Source organism: Rosa chinensis, chromosome 4, assembly GCF_002994745.2.
Source record: "Rosa chinensis cultivar Old Blush chromosome 4, RchiOBHm-V2, whole genome shotgun sequence".
NCBI classification, from domain to species: domain Eukaryota; kingdom Viridiplantae; phylum Streptophyta; class Magnoliopsida; order Rosales; family Rosaceae; genus Rosa; species Rosa chinensis.
The window spans coordinates 37,583,498-37,598,570 of record NC_037091.1 but is presented as its reverse complement, the minus strand read 5'-3'; the positions used below and the strand labels follow the sequence as shown (position 1 = coordinate 37,598,570).

The 15,073-nt window shown below is 37.0% G+C and overlaps 4 protein-coding genes across 5 annotated transcripts; 2 read left to right on the top strand and 2 right to left on the bottom strand.

Annotated features, from left to right (window-relative positions):
* The first annotated feature begins 848 nt into the window (after positions 1-848).
* LOC112197366 (probable xyloglucan galactosyltransferase GT14) lies at positions 849-3,466 on the top strand. The gene is made up of 2 exons (XM_024338000.2): positions 849-1,194; positions 1,660-3,466. The coding sequence occupies exons 1-2, from the start codon at positions 1,171-1,173 to the stop codon at positions 3,136-3,138; spliced, it is 1,503 nt and encodes a 500-aa protein (XP_024193768.1). The 5' UTR covers positions 849-1,170; the 3' UTR covers positions 3,139-3,466.
* Positions 3,467-4,342: 876 nt separating this feature from the next.
* On the bottom strand, positions 4,343-6,346 carry LOC112197368 (probable xyloglucan galactosyltransferase GT14). The gene has a single exon (XM_024338001.2). It carries the CDS (start codon positions 6,077-6,079, stop codon positions 4,595-4,597), a length of 1,485 nt encoding a protein of 494 aa, XP_024193769.1. The 5' UTR covers positions 6,080-6,346; the 3' UTR covers positions 4,343-4,594.
* Positions 6,347-9,683: 3,337 nt separating this feature from the next.
* LOC112198522 (histidine protein methyltransferase 1 homolog) lies at positions 9,684-13,014 on the top strand. Of its 2 annotated transcripts, XM_040517526.1 has the most exons (10): positions 9,684-9,758; positions 9,831-9,944; positions 10,029-10,091; positions 10,186-10,252; positions 10,420-10,520; positions 10,998-11,045; positions 11,703-11,747; positions 11,822-12,139; positions 12,217-12,319; positions 12,733-13,014. In XM_040517526.1, exons 1-10 carry the CDS (start codon positions 9,747-9,749, stop codon positions 12,813-12,815), a joined length of 954 nt encoding a protein of 317 aa, XP_040373460.1. In that variant the 5' UTR covers positions 9,684-9,746; the 3' UTR covers positions 12,816-13,014. The 2 variants fall into 2 exon arrangements, with proteins under 2 accessions (XP_040373460.1, XP_024195434.1); XM_024339666.2 differs by lacking the exon at positions 10,998-11,045.
* Positions 13,015-13,957: 943 nt separating this feature from the next.
* On the bottom strand, positions 13,958-14,605 carry LOC112198523 (protein RALF-like 32). The gene has a single exon (XM_024339667.2). The coding sequence runs from the start codon at positions 14,505-14,507 to the stop codon at positions 14,181-14,183; it is 327 nt and encodes a 108-aa protein (XP_024195435.1). The 5' UTR covers positions 14,508-14,605; the 3' UTR covers positions 13,958-14,180.
* Positions 14,606-15,073: the final 468 nt, after the last annotated feature.

Here is a 15,073-nt window from a genome sequence, read left to right as displayed (position 1 = left end):
AATAAACGTGCCATAACATTACGATCGGCGTACATCAGAGCGGGGGGTTATCCTACTTGTTGGCATGTTGCACGACTCTCCCGCAAGTATTCTTTTCTTCTCCAACGTGTGTTCTTCCCCGACCGGCCATTCTCCGTCAGTTCAAACCCTAAGAGCCGGTATCTTCAATTTTTGTCCGTCCGAAATGAGAAACTGGATTTGTGACTACTTTTGGGTCTAGCCCATTTATGGGACTGCTAGGACTTCATCATTCGAGCCCTGAAAACCTAAATGGGTTTTCTACTTCTTCTTGGTAATGTACCCTAATACCCTTTTTTTCCTTTCTTTCTTTCTTTCTTTTGGAATCCTAACCGATTAATAGTACCCAAAAATTCCACATGAAAAAGATTTGAAAGTTGAAAGTGATCCTTGTTTAAGTGATGTCCGTTGCCGTTGCAATCCCGTTTCGACCTCTTCGTATTTGCTTCTCAAAACGTCACCATCTTTCCTTATTTTCATAACCCCTTAAATTAAGGAGACGAAGAAGAAAAGACGTGTGCAACTCTTTTAAGGTGAAAAGTCCAATTTTATTCCTAGTAGTTTTGGCCGTTGAGTATCGACCATAAATACGCAGTTAAGTAACCATGCATGGAGAACTTGTAACATACCTGGGAGTATAATGGGGGTTTTTTACGGTTAATTTGTATTTCACTTGATACATAGGTAGATCCGGCACATGTAATTTTTTATTTTTTTTTTAAGAAATGTCATTTACTGTATGATAGAATTTTCATTAATGAAATGAATGGCCTCAAAAGTTTATAATTGTGAGAATAGTCGATTCATGGGGACATCGGTCAATTTAGAAAGTGGCAATAGCCTATTAAAAGTTAAAACCATACAGATACGAAGCGCATCAAATCAGACACGGTTTTGATTGAAACAAATCTTGTTTGGATTCAACTTTTCCTTTTTTTGACCACGTTGCATTTCCGATCGTTGATGCGATTGCTGTCTCTGTGCGTTTCTATTCCATAATAGTATTCGCTTTCCTAATTCACGTTACAATTTGCCTGAATTTTCAAAACCACATATATATGTTCCACACTGATGATCATTGCAACGGAGAAACAGTCTAGCTTTTGGCTTCATTGCGACTCTTGAATCCTGATCACAGGACTTGTGGTGGCAATGTTCAAGTCCTTCTGGTTTGAGGTAGGTTTCTTCTTCTTCTTCGAATAGTTTCAAGGTTTGTATGGACTTTTGATGCAATGTTTCAATGGTGTCAAAATCTTTATGGCATTTTGAATTTAGATGGGTTTCTGATCAACCATATGATAAACAACGTTTGGTTGCAGAGAATTAAAAGCAGAAATGTCTCCAAATTCTGAAAATGGAAATTTTTTTTTTCCTTCCTTTTTAAGCTTTGATTTGTTCCAAACTTGATGATACTGTTTAGGTTTGAAAATATTGATACTTTGGAAAGAAATCAAGTTTAAGTTAAGTTAGCATGTGTCTTTGAAACGATATTAAACTCATACTTGTTACAGGCTCTTTTCTTATTTTGCAAACAGAGGTTTTCTATCATTTTCTCATCAAGATTGTGAAGACACGCTCCAATCTCCATTCTCTCTTCTGCCTGGGGAGTTTACTAACTGAAAATTGTGTTGTTCTTTGTAGAGAGCTGCTCATCCAGACCAAATGGAGAAACTACTTACAGGAAAGTGTTCTCGAGAAGTCTTGTTTGGCATACTCGTGTCCTTTTGTTTATGCTTTGCATTGCTTTGCCTTCACAATTCAACTTCATTGGGTTTCAGCAATTGGGTTAACATTTTGGGGAACAGTCATGTTCACCACATATTTGATTCTTGCTCCGGTCGTTACATTTATGTCTATGATGATCTTCCTTCCAAATTCAACTATGACCTGCTCAGAAACTGTAAGTCACTTACTTCAGGGAGTACTAGTGATTCGGGTGACGAAAAAAATATGTGTCCTTACCTTGTGAATATGGGTCTTGGTCCTGAAATTGAGAGCTCTAAAGGTGTTTTAGCAAACAAGAGTTGGTTTACCACAAACCCCTACTTGTTAGAAGTCATATTCCACAACAGGATGAAGCAGTACGAGTGCTTGACAAACATCTCCACTCTGGCTTCAGCAATTTATGTACCATACTACACTGGCCTTGACGCCAGTCTCCATCTTTGGGATACTAACCTCACCGTCAGAGACTCTTCGGGTAAAGATCTAGTCAAGTGGCTTTCAGGGAAACCTGAATGGAAGACAATGTGGGGCAGAGACCATTTCATGGTGACTGGCAGGACTTCTTGGGATTTCAGGAGGACTAACGACAATGCGGAATGGCCATGGGGCAGTGGTCTCAGGTTCTTGCCAGAGTCAAAGAACATGAGTATGCTTTCGGTAGAAGGAAGCTTGTGGAAAAATGACTTTGCTATTCCATACCCCACGAACTTTCATCCAGCAAAGGATATTGAGATTATCCAGTGGCAGAACAGAATGAGATATCTAGAGAGGCCTTACCTGTTTTCTTTTATTGGAGCGCCAAGGCCTGGCTTGGAGAAATCTATCAGGGGGGAACTTATTGATCAGTGCCGAGCTTCAAGTACTTGCAAGTTTGTAAATTGTGGTGCTGATGGGATCAATTGTAACAACCCGATTACTGTTATGAAGGTGTTTCAAAGCTCAGTTTATTGCTTGCAGCCTCCAGGGGATTCACACACTAGGAGATCAGCTTTCGACTCTATGCTGGCTGGTTGTATTCCTGTTTTCTTCCATCCAGGTTCAGCTTATAACCAATATTTATGGCATTTACCAAAGAATCATAGCAGATATTCGGTGTTTATCCCCGCAAAGAATGTGACTGATTTGAAAGAAGTCTCTATTGAGAAACTTTTGCTTGGAATTTCAAAGGAGAAGCAATTAGCAATGAGAAAGAAGGTTATAAAGCTAATACCAAAGCTGGTATATGCAGATCCCAGGTCAAGACTGGGGACTGAAGACGCATTTGATTTTGCTGTTATGGGAATTCTTGAGAGAGTAGAGAATGTTAGGCAGTTGATTAGAGAGGGAAAAGATCCTAGTATTGGTTTTGCAGATGAAGATAGTTTAAAATACACATTTCCTGAGACACTAGAATAAAGTTTATTGCATGCAAAACTTTGTGTTTAGAGAGCACAAAAAGTGATGATAAAAAAAAAAAAAAATATAGATGTGCAGATTTAGAAATGAAACCAGATCCATATTCCAGCAACCAAAGAATAGATCTTCTCTTTTTCCTTTTAAACTAAAAAGATATTGCCAACAAATTTCTACAGCTTGTGGCTAGTTCAGGATATTCGAATTGTGTTGTTGCCGTGAGATGAATTTGTATATTTAATTGCTTTTCATAATTCCATAAGATGTATCACCTTTCTGATTTGATCAAACGCCTGATCAATTTCACTTTCTAATATTATTATCTTAACATTGCAAGTGAACTGCACTGTGAGAAAACCTAAATGGAAGAATATGTGAGGAAGAGAACATTCTTGGTTTCTGGGAGGGTGTCTTGGGATTTCAGGAGGCTGACAGACAATAGTTCCATATGCGGTAGCAGCCTCATGTTCTTGACAGAGTCCATGAACATGACGGTTATCAACTGAAGAAAGCTGTTGAAAATATGACATTTCCCGTACCACACAAGCTTTCGTCCAGCAAAAGACAGTGAAGTGTTTCAGTGATAGAATAAAGTGAGAAAACAAGAAAGGCCTTACTTGCTGCTTGTGTTTGTCTTTGGTCACCCCCTTGATTATGTGATTCTAGAAAGATGAAGAAAGAAAAGGAAGATTACGTTCATAGTTTCTCTGAATTCTATTCCAAGTCAGTCTTGAATCTATTTTGTATGATCATTTTGGAATATTTTCAACAGTTTATAAAAAGAAATGACAATGTTAACATTTGGTATAATTATAAGACATTTCTCGCTGATATAAAGTTGGCAAAGATCTTAAATTTTTCAAGTTTGAATATCGTGATTTGATATATAAAAAACAAGAACATGTAAAATGTCCAAACTACATTTAAAGTTACCATTTTTGAATTTCCAAAACCATAAGTTCCACCAGATACAAAGGTAAAATTCTTCATTTTCTTGTTGTTACCTACATTCCTAGTATTTTACTGGATTGACGACGGTTCCTTCAAGAAAAACAAAAAAAGAGTACTGTAAGAAGGATGTTTGACCCTGAAGTAGGCTCTACATGACTGCTGTTCAGATCTTGAACTCAGATATACACTCTTTCACTCTATAACTTACTAAACCTACATATCAGAATCGACTTGAATCAATCGAAGACTAACAATCTCAAGACAATAAGAACATCAGATCTTTAGTTTATAATTCTTCCTATGCAATTACATATTCTGAGAGATGCAATATAAATTAAGGACCTTATATTTGCTTCTCTTTCTTTTCCATCAAACCTCAGAAGTAAAGAACAGGCATTGTGTTTCTAGACCCAGAACTGCAACAATTTTATTTTCATTTATATACCTGCAGTTCTTATTCTACCTCTTTTTGTTCTAAACAGAAAGAATTGCACTAAAGAAAAAAAGTTTATTCTAATGTCTTTGGAAATGTGTACTTGTAACTATCCTCATCTGCAAAACCAATGCTAGGATCCCTTCCTTCTCTAGTCACCTTCCTAACATTCTCTATCGTCTCAAGAATTCCCTTGACAGATAAATCAAATGCATCTTCGGTCTCTAATCTTGACATGGGATCTGCATACACCAGCTTCGGTATTAGCCTTATAACCTCTTCTCTCATTTCCAATTCTTTCTCCTTTGAAATTCCAACCAAGGTTCTCTCAATGAGGCCTTCTTTCAAATCCTCTACATACCTCACCGGAATAAACACCGAATACTTGGTATGATTCTTAGGTAAGTGCCATAAATATTGCGAATAAGCAGTACCCGGATGAAAGAAAACCGGAATACAACCCGCCAGAATCGAGTCAAAAGCTGATTTCCTAGTGTATGAATCCCCTGTAGGCTGCAAGCAATAAACTGAGCTCTGAAACACCCTCATAACACTAGCCGGGTTGTCACACTTAATCCCACCAGAACTGCAATCTATCAACTTGCAAACACTTGAAGCTAGGCACTGATCAATAATCTTCCCCCGAATTGAGTTTTGCTGGTCAGGCCTTGGAGCACCAACAAATGTGAACAAGTAAGGCCTCTCTAGTTTTCGCATTCTGTTCTGCCATTGAACTACGTCGCTATCCTTTGCAGGATGAAAGTTTGTTGGGTATGGAATAGCATAGTCATTTCTCCATGAGCTTCCTTCAACTGACAACATACTCATGTTCATCGATTCCGGCAAGAACCTGAGTTTACTCCCCCAATCCGAAACCTCATCCGTTTGCCTCCTGAAATCCCATGAAATCCTCCCCGCAACCAAGAAATGGTCTCTCCCCCACATCGTCTTCCATTCGGGCCTCTTCGAAAGCCAACCATTGAGATCTCTAGCCGAAGCGTCTCTCACCGTGAGATTGGAATCCCACAAATGGAGACTGGCATCAAGGCCAGCATAGAATGGCACATAAATGGCTGAAGCCAGAGATGAGTTTTTTGTCAAACACTTATACTGCTTCATCTTGTTGTGGAATATGACTTCCAAAGTGAACTGGTTTGTGGAGAACCAACTCTTGTTGGCTAAAACCCCTTCAGTGTTTACAATTTCAGGACCTAAACCCCAATTCTCAAAGTAAGGACACAGATTGGGCTTGTCAGTCCCTCTAGTAAGAAGCCTACAGTTCTTGAGCAAATCAGAGTTGAACTTGGAAGGAAGATCATCATGTATATAAACATACCGACCAGTACAAGAATCTGGGCTAGACTGGGAAGTAATCAAAACGGTTTGGTTCTTCACAAACCCAACTGGGCGACCTCGTTTATTCACTAAAAGATTGGCACCATTGTTGACACCCAAGAAAGTTGAATAATCAAATGAAAGCAATACAAAGCAAAAAAAGAAGGAGATGAGTATGCCAAACCAGAGGTCCTGAGAGCACTTAGCTATGAGTGGATTCTCCATTGGAGCTTGATGAGAGAGTTGGAATGAGTGAGAGGGGAAAGAGAAGGAGACGGGAATTTGGGAATTGCTTCAGTTTGGGGAAGAGAAAAAGAGAAACGAAAGAAAACTGAAAACCCCACTACATTAATAATGGGGATTGAGAGAGCCAAATGTGGCGTGCAAGTACAAAATTAACTTTAGAGGAATCATGCATGAGAAGGAGAGAGTTTTGATTTGATGCAACAGAAAACTATTGCTTTTTCTTTTTTCATGGATTCGAGAAAAATTTCTACTGAGGGAGAAACCTCCATCACTCTGTCGGTAGCTAAAGTACGCGACTACGCATGAGAACGTAGCGAGAGAAATTGACCATTTGACCCGATGATCATGGCCTCATGGACATAATTGCGGTCAAAATAAAATCTTCTAATTTTGGGTTTTTATCTATTTAACCTATTTTTAGATATTTTTTTTCCACTTACCCCAGTAAGATTTTTTAATTCCCTCTTAGCCAAAACACTTTGTCCTCTCTAATACCCCATTAAGATTTTTTTTTTTTTTAATAAAGGGTTAGTGCGGCTGCCCTCAAGCCTTGATTAATGAAACTGTCGAATACAAGGAGGGGAACTTGAGCTAATTAAAAATCTGAGATAATTTTGGTGGAATAAGTGAGATAATTTTGGCTAATTTTAGTGCTTTAAGTCAAGAACCCTTTCAATTTTTCTTTTGGGTTTAGTTTTAATTAAGGATCATTAATTCAAAAATTATGAATATTATTAATTGTGTATGTTTATTTTTCCACAATCAAATCATTTGCGCTCAGTATTATTGGATTTAGTGACATAAGTTTCTCCTTTGTAAGTGAGGTCATGAGTTTGACTCACAAAACCTAATTATAGTATATGTGTTGTTTATTTGATTAAAAAAAAATCATTTACTCATGAACCGTGACATATTAGTTAGGTGCCCTAACTAATTCAGTAAAAATCACAAAAATAGGGTAATTTGAAGATCATTGGAGGTGTCTAGTGTCATGAAACTTGGTCCATCTTGACTACAAAGAGTTTCCATTTTGGTGCTGGTCTTTTGGCTGTCAGCGAGAGCGCCATACACTTACGTAATTGCCAGAGAAAATGTCTAATTTGTTAGTTCTCTTGACTTGTTAGTCCATCTTAATTTTCCATTGAATTTGTTCTACCGTGGTCAAAAAGTTATGCATATGTAATCAATCTAGTGGGGGGCAATCAGAAAATATGCAACAACTTGGAAATAGAATCCCTCAATTTGTTTTTTTATCAAGCAATCCCTCAAACTTAAACATGAAAAACAAAAATCAAGTTGTTAAACATAAAAGCAAAAGCCTCATCTTATAATTACTTTAAATATAGTTTTGTCTCGTAAGTCGGGTTGAATTAAAGACGGTACCATGCTATGCATTTTGATATACTTTCTTGTTGGAAAAATCTTCGGTAGAATTCCAGATCCATGCAATATTTAATTGTAAAAAGCTTTGCATTTATGGGATTTCAGGGTTTATTAAATAAACAAATAGAGTGACAAGGTCGAGAGATTTAAAAGAACTAACGACCTTCGTCCAAGTACAAGTCTATTTATATTGTTCTTGTATAAGGTACTTCTATACATACCTAGATCGGTCATAGATGAGTTTTAACTTTCCGTGCAACTCTAAAAACTGTAGTCGACGGTGAATATACGTCACGTACCTAGTAGGAAGTTTGAGAAGTTCCATTAATTGTGTGCCGACACTCTTAATTTGCATGCATACATGTGACTAATACGTAATCAATGATAGAGTATATAATGTACTGACGTGCCATTGCATTATAATATCAATTATATTTTTTTATTATTAAAAACATGTTACATATAAATATTAACAACTGAGATTTGCTGAATTTATTGATTCACTTACACTGTCGGTGCATAGCTAGAAAATTTTTTCGCAATGAATAAATTTTAAGCTTTTAACAAAAAGTTATATAATGTTTTGAAGCGGTGTAATTTCGGAGTTGGTAGTCATTGAAATATTAATCTTGTGTTCCACACAAATAGCTTTGTAACGGTCTTAAAAGTCGTGATTAACAAGACGATTGACAAACTAAAAAACCAGCTATTGTTATTGATGCCGTATTAAATAAAAAATAACTGAACTCAATGGTCATTTCTGAGAGTGATGAAACATTGTATTATCTCTTTGTAGCAAGCAGACAGACAATTAATTTTCAAATTTTTTCAGAAGTGAATATGGACACCGATTCAATATCTCCCAATTACCAAATTTTAATATTTAGAACACTAAATAGTTGATTTTTATCAAGCAAAATGCATGAACAGAAGAACTGACTAGAAAGTACGTGGCAGTAGGAGATGGAGACAGCAATATGACCCTGGACGGCAAAGTTATTAATGACATCAAATGGGGGCGCACGACATGGGAGGCAGACCATGAGGCAAGGCCCCAATTTAACGCCTGTGATTGTGGTTTTTGTTTCATTAAATTATTTATTTGTAATGGACCTCTGTCGGTCACTAGTATCTCTTTCTCCCTTATTATTTACTTGTCACCATATTCATTGATTATGAAGCACTCAACCATACTTTTCTTTATTACTTTCCCCAAAAAAAAAAAAAAAAAGAAGATACTCTTAAACAGATGAACCTCCCTTGAATAGGAAAATATGAAAAGATCCTCTTCAAGGAAAATGCTAATATTTTTTTTGATGTGTAGGAAAATGCTAATTCAAAACGGAAGTTGCCAATAGAAACATGACACTCCAGTAGAAATTAAATAAATTTTAAAATTGTTTCATTCTCTTTCTCGCTCTGGTTAATAACACGCATATGGTTTTCTACAATCTACAACATATCCTAAACACTTCTTAATCTTTAGTGGTTCTCAGCTAAAACTAATATAGAGGGCTTGCCTTTTTTTAACTTTTTATTTTTTTTTATCCCGTTATATGGAGTTGTGTTTCTTAACTATCTGAGGCCTGTTTTGGAGTCTAATTTCACCTCTTTTGAGTATTTTCTTTGTGATCGGCTTAACCGTTTTGTTTTATGTTGGTGCATCTTGGTCACATGTCAAGTTATTTGGTCATCATGATTGGTGTTGACAAAGATGATGGTCATGGTTTCGTGAACAGGTGAATTGTTTATTTGAATTCTTGTTCGGTAACTTCATGGCTCTGATGGTCTGAGCCTTAATCTGACTGGGGATTGTGGTTTTTGGCGGTGAAAAACAAGAATACCAAGCAACATATTATGTGCTTTGTCAACCTATTTATGGTTGCTGCAGTTATTACTCTCAGTTGTTAGCTAATTAAGACATAATTTTTTTATGATCATATACTCATTTACATTGTTAAAGTTGTTTTGCCCTTTGCATTATCCTGAAGAATTATAGAGCCCTTCAAAAGTGAAGAATCACGTCCCGATCGGAACAAAAAGAAGATTAGTCCTTGCAAAGTAAAGAATCAAATCTAGGATACTGAAAAGCCATTGAAAATGCCCAAAACAATGACAAGACAAAGCCACAACAATAATGGAGGAAACATTTGTTACTATGGGCCTGGGTTTAAACATATTGAAAGCCCAAAATATTGGTAACCCAAACCGAAACAAGGAAAAACTTCAAAAACCCCCCAAAACCCAGAGAGAGCAGACAGCAATGGAGTCCGAGGTGAGAGCTAGCTTTTTCTTCCCTTGTATCGATTTCCAATCTGAAACTGAATCATATTTCCGCCTTTCTCAGAAACCAAGTTTCGAACCATTTCGGCTCTTCGCATCATCAGGGTCAGGATTATTTGACCAATCAGAGCCCCCTCTTCCTCCTCCACCTCCTTGCGTCGAAGTGCTTCCCTCGCAGGTATACATTAGTTTAATTCAAACCCACAAGCACAAATGGAGTTTCAAGCTATAACATTCAATAATTTATTTATTGTGGGTATAGATTTCGCAGTCTGTGAAGTACACTGTGGAGCCAGTAGAATTGGGTGGACTTACATTGCTCAAGGTCACTCATTGTTTCTTTCATATTTATTGGTTCTCCGTAACATTTAGCTTAATGTGAGTGTGTAATTTAGAGTTCATATGGGCTTTTAATACAGGGCCGAGTTAGTACTCAACATGTTTTTACACTGTCCAACTCCGATTTAGTTCCGGGGAAATATGAAGGTAGGTGTATATTGTTCTTTCTATCTTTCTTTTTTTCGGTTATTGATTTAATACAACTGCAAATTATTTAACTGATGTTGTATATTAGTTGTTGAATAATGTCAAATCTTGTTTATGATGTGTTGTTCAAATGTAATTATGGGACGTCTTTTGGTTTTGGGGTGTAGGGGGACTAAAGCTATGGGAGGGTTCACTTGATCTAGTAAAAGCTCTTAGCTCTGAAGTTCAAAATGGACATCTATCATTTGCCGGTAGACGAGTTTTAGAGGTGGGCATCCTGATAAATTCAGGTGAATGTATACTGTTCCCACTATGTTTAAACATGTTAGCAGTTAAGCATGCTAATTTTCTTTGGTCCGTGCTACTGTAGTTCTTGTTCATACAGATTCCTAATTATTGCTTTGGCTATTGAAATTTATAACTTAATAGTGTAGTGCGCATGCATCTTGGATGGTAGTCACATGTACAAGTATAGATACGTTTAGTCATCAAGGTGCTTTTGTTAAATCGTAAACACGAGCTTCTTTGCCTGGAAATGCAGTTTAACCTTACAAACACAAACTAGTTAGTTTTTGGTCATATTCCTACTACTTCATTGAGATTGTAGACTTAAGTAGTGCACTCAAATTGTTATGATCATAAATGTCAACGTCCTCCATGAGTCTTGCTTGTCAACTTAATGATCTATGTTTCAAGAAAACTAACCTAATAATTCCTAATAGATGGCTATTTCAAGTTTTTGCAGCCTAATGTCCTAGCTTGGAATAGTCAACTGTCAATTAGAAAAACAATGGTAAACTTGATGGATAATTTAATCCTTTGTTCTTTGTCCAAGTTTGGTTACTCCAATGATCCATCCTTCAGTAATTATGTATTCATTTTTTTAACTAGATAAATTTTTGTGTGATAACAAGTAGTGTTTAAAATAGCGCGCCTTGAGGCATGCCTTAGGCGTGAAGCGTGCGAGGCTTCAACAAAACGCCTCGAGGCTACCTCCAAAAGGCATTTTTTTTCCCTTTCTTTCCTTTAAATGAAGATCAGAATAAGTTTTATATTTATTATTTAGTAATATATATTTATATGTTTCAAAGTATATACATCCTTAGAGAACTCTATCTCATAGGAAAAGTCAATGTCAATGTAGCACACTAATTCTTTAGAAGAAACCCTAACAGGTAATGTGTGAAAAGCTTCCGCCTCAAAAGCGCCTCAAAGCTTTTGAGGCTTAACGCTTAGGCAAAACGCCTCGCTCACGCATTCGCCTTTTAAAACTCTTATATCAAGTAGTCTTTTGCATCACCACGGGTAAACAGTTCATGTATCACCACTATGAGTAAATATCTCTAATGAATGACTTTCCTGGTTGACATATAATTTGAGACCAGCGTCACTTATCTCCTCTAACCTGTTCCTCTGTACGCCTTACTGTGCTCCTTGATTAATTTTCCAGCTTGGCTGTGGTCATGGACTTCCCGGTATCTTTGCCTGCCTTGAGGTTAGTTTTTGTCCCTTATGCTTATAAATTTAGCATCTTAGATTATATTCCTTAAGCCTCTGATGTTGCATCAGGGTGCAGCTGCTATTCATTTCCAAGACTTCAATGCTGAGGTCCTGCAATGTCTCACAATACCCAATGTAAATGCAAATGTTCCAAGCTTCCAACCCCCAGCATTGCAAGAGACAACGTGTGATAAGGGGGCGGAAATTCGTTTTTTTGCTGGGGACTGGCGTGAAGTCCATAACCATCTTCCCTATGCACAAAACACTGAGAAGGATGTTAATGTTAGTTCAGGGCAAAACCCGGATGCTCAATATGATATTATTTTAATGGCAGAGACAGTTTACTCAATCTCCACTCTCCAGCATCTCTATGAACTCATAAAGAAGGTATTATCTATATAGTTGTTCATTGCTTATAGATTCAGACCGTGAAGCTGCTTTGGGTCTAATACGTTTGATTACAGTGCATCACTCGTCCTCATGGAGTAGTCTACTTGGCAGCCAAGAAGCATTATTTTGGAGTAGGAGGGGGAACTCGAAGGTTCCTATCAGTGGTGGAGAAAGATGGTGAGCTAGTTGGAAATTTAGACTCATGTTTAAAAAAATTACAGAGCATTATATCACCATAGAATTTGTTGGCTTGTTTCCTGTCTACCTGATTCATTGGGTGAAAGTGAATAGGAACACAGCATACTATATTCATGTATGAGTGGGTTTTTTATTTTATTTTTTTATTTATAATTATTTATTTGTTACTAATTTGGTTTCTATGTTAAATATTATGGATATGTTTACGCATAAAAGGTATGAAGCTGCTGTAGATTCGCAGACATATACATATTTATTGGCTTTATTTTTTTTTTTTTTGGACATATGACTCTGTTATTGTAAAGTCTATGCCTCCATCCTTGTCTCAAAGTGATATTTCTACTGATCTATAAACAGGAAATTGAAATTTCCCTTGGAATTCCTGTCTGCAGGTGTTCTGGTTTCCAGCATGGTCGCTGAAGTTGCAGATGGCTCGTCTAATGTCCGAGAGGTGTGGAAGCTTTCATTTAAGTAGGCTTGGTGTTCATGTCAATCCAACGCTACCCTTTTTTCTGTCTTTTGTTTTCAGTCTCCTTCCCTAGTGGAAAATCTGGTCGCTTACCTCCTATATATAGAAATTAATTTAAAAATTGTAAGTCTATATTGAAGACAACAAGAATGTAGAGCACATTTTGGTTAGTACTTATTAGATAATTTTGTTGCCTTTATCCTCATCCTTTTCGTTTCCCCTCTTACTCTTTAGTGTGCCCCATCCAATGCAAAGCTTTGCTCTTTTGCTGTCCACATTTTAGATTCATGTGAAACCCTGCAGTCATGTTTCTTTAGTTGATTTTTTTTGTTTTTGTTTTTTTTTTCCTGGATTTTTGTTTTTGTTTCCTTAATTATTATTGCAATTCTTATTGTATCAGACCAAAACCTTGCGAATTGATCTTTACGGCGCTTCCTCTTATCAATTAGATCCTGGTAACTTGGGGTTTAGCTGGAGGCTGAACTTTTTTGTTGCAATTTTCCTTTTCATCATTGTAGTGTATCAATTTTCGTCGAACATCATATGAATTTTGGTAATGTAACCAAATGTCAAGCCATTTGCCGTCATATGATTATTTATATAAACCAAATGTCAACAATTGCACCTGAGAAACCCACAACCATTGGTTGTTGGTGCATTTTTTCAATAATACCTAAAAGTCGTATTTGTACTACATTATTGGGAATATGTTGGAACCAGAAGATGGGTAATTCATAAAAATGGAAATTGGGTATATTAGTTTCTACTACATTGGCAATATCGCACAGATGAGATGGTAACTGTTTTGACCGACAAAATTTTGTTTCTGCTAGAAACGCTGATTAGGAACCAAACACATACTTCTTATAGAACAGCGATAATCTTCTTTGGTGTGAAGAGCGAAAGTAAACTTCCGGTGAAATTTATATCACAAGCAAAACAAGTTTTCGCAACTTAAGCAAACCAAGTTGGTTCTATTACAAATGAGAACCCTTCTGTATTAGGACTGCTACATGCAATAATCTGATCTTAAAATTTTGTTTCTGCTAGAAACACTGATTAGGTTTATTCAAAAAAAAGAAACACTGATTAGGAACCAAACACATACTTCTTATAGAACAGCGATAATCTTCTTTGGTGTGAAGAGCGAAAGTAAACTTCTGGTGAAATTTATATCACAAGCAAACCAAGTTTTCGCAACTTAAGCAAACCAAGTTGGTTCTATTACAAATGAGAACCCTTCTGTATTAGGACTGCTAAATGCAATAATCTGATCTTAAAAGTTTGCATGAGTTTATTGAAGCAGAAACCAAGAACAACAGACTAGGTAGATGCGTAGTGAATAATAAATTCAAGCCTGCTTGTGTCCGATCACGAGTCGGATCTACACCGATAGTATTTAGAGCAGCCTCTGTTATAAGGGTTAGCCGGAGGAGGAAGACAACCTCCTGTTTTACTATAAGCTTCGCCTCTAGCACCGCCGTTGCAGACTGGTTGGTCTTTCCTCAAAGCTCCAGGTGAGATGTACTTCTGTGCGAGAAACCTTCTGCTTATTTCGGAATCCATCAGCAGCTCGCTTTCTGTTTCACACTCTGCTATGGAACCATTGCATGTTGATGATGATGGTGGTGAGGCAGTTGCGCTGAGATAGGAAAGGCAAAGAAGTAGTAGAACGAAGCAAGATTGCAGAGACACCATTTTTAGGCCCTTCCCCTTTTGTATGTTTGTGACTTTGTTTCTTCCCTTTGAACTACTTTATAGACAGAATCATATATCCAGAGATGGTAGTGGAGTGAGCATTATGCAAGAGGGACCGCACTTCACCAAACCTCAAGTGCGGCTGTTCTGTTTCTCATACGTCGACCAAAGAAAAGTAAAAAGAATGCCTTGCTCACTGCTCACTTTTTTTTTTTGGTGGTGGGTTTGTCAATTGCGTAATCACCTCATCAACATGGTGTTTATGTGACTACGTTTCTGTGACATAAATATAATACTTTTTGAATATTAAAGTGATCAAACTTAACTCTTACTGTTTTTGATGAGATCAGACTTAGATCAGGAGGCCGATTTTAAGGTGAAGTATTTCGCGACTTGGGTTCTTTGAGTAGTCCAAAAATTTTAGAATATTTCATAAAGTTAATTAAACAAAATATAAAAGAAAAGATTGTTGGACTTACCGACTGAGGCCCAGTTTGGGAGGGCTTTTGAAACTGCTTTTCCTTCCAAAAGCGCTTCTGAAATTCTTTGGGCTGTTTGGTAAACCA

Coding starts and splice junctions, on each gene's coding strand:
- LOC112197366 (XM_024338000.2), top strand. CDS start 1,171: ATGTTCAAGTCCTTCTGGTTTGAG. Junction 1,195..1,659: donor TCAAGTCCTTCTGGTTTGAG/GTAGGTTTCTTC, acceptor TGTTCTTTGTAG/AGAGCTGCTCATCCAGACCA.
- LOC112197368 (XM_024338001.2), bottom strand. CDS start 6,079: ATGGAGAATCCACTCATAGCTAAGTGCTCTCAGGACCTCTGGTTTGGC.
- LOC112198522 (XM_040517526.1), top strand. Junction 11,046..11,702: donor TGTCAATTAGAAAAACAATG/GTAAACTTGATG, acceptor TTAATTTTCCAG/CTTGGCTGTGGTCATGGACT. Junction 11,748..11,821: donor GTATCTTTGCCTGCCTTGAG/GTTAGTTTTTGT, acceptor ATGTTGCATCAG/GGTGCAGCTGCTATTCATTT.
- LOC112198523 (XM_024339667.2), bottom strand. CDS start 14,507: ATGGTGTCTCTGCAATCTTGCTTCGTTCTACTACTTCTTTGCCTTTCC.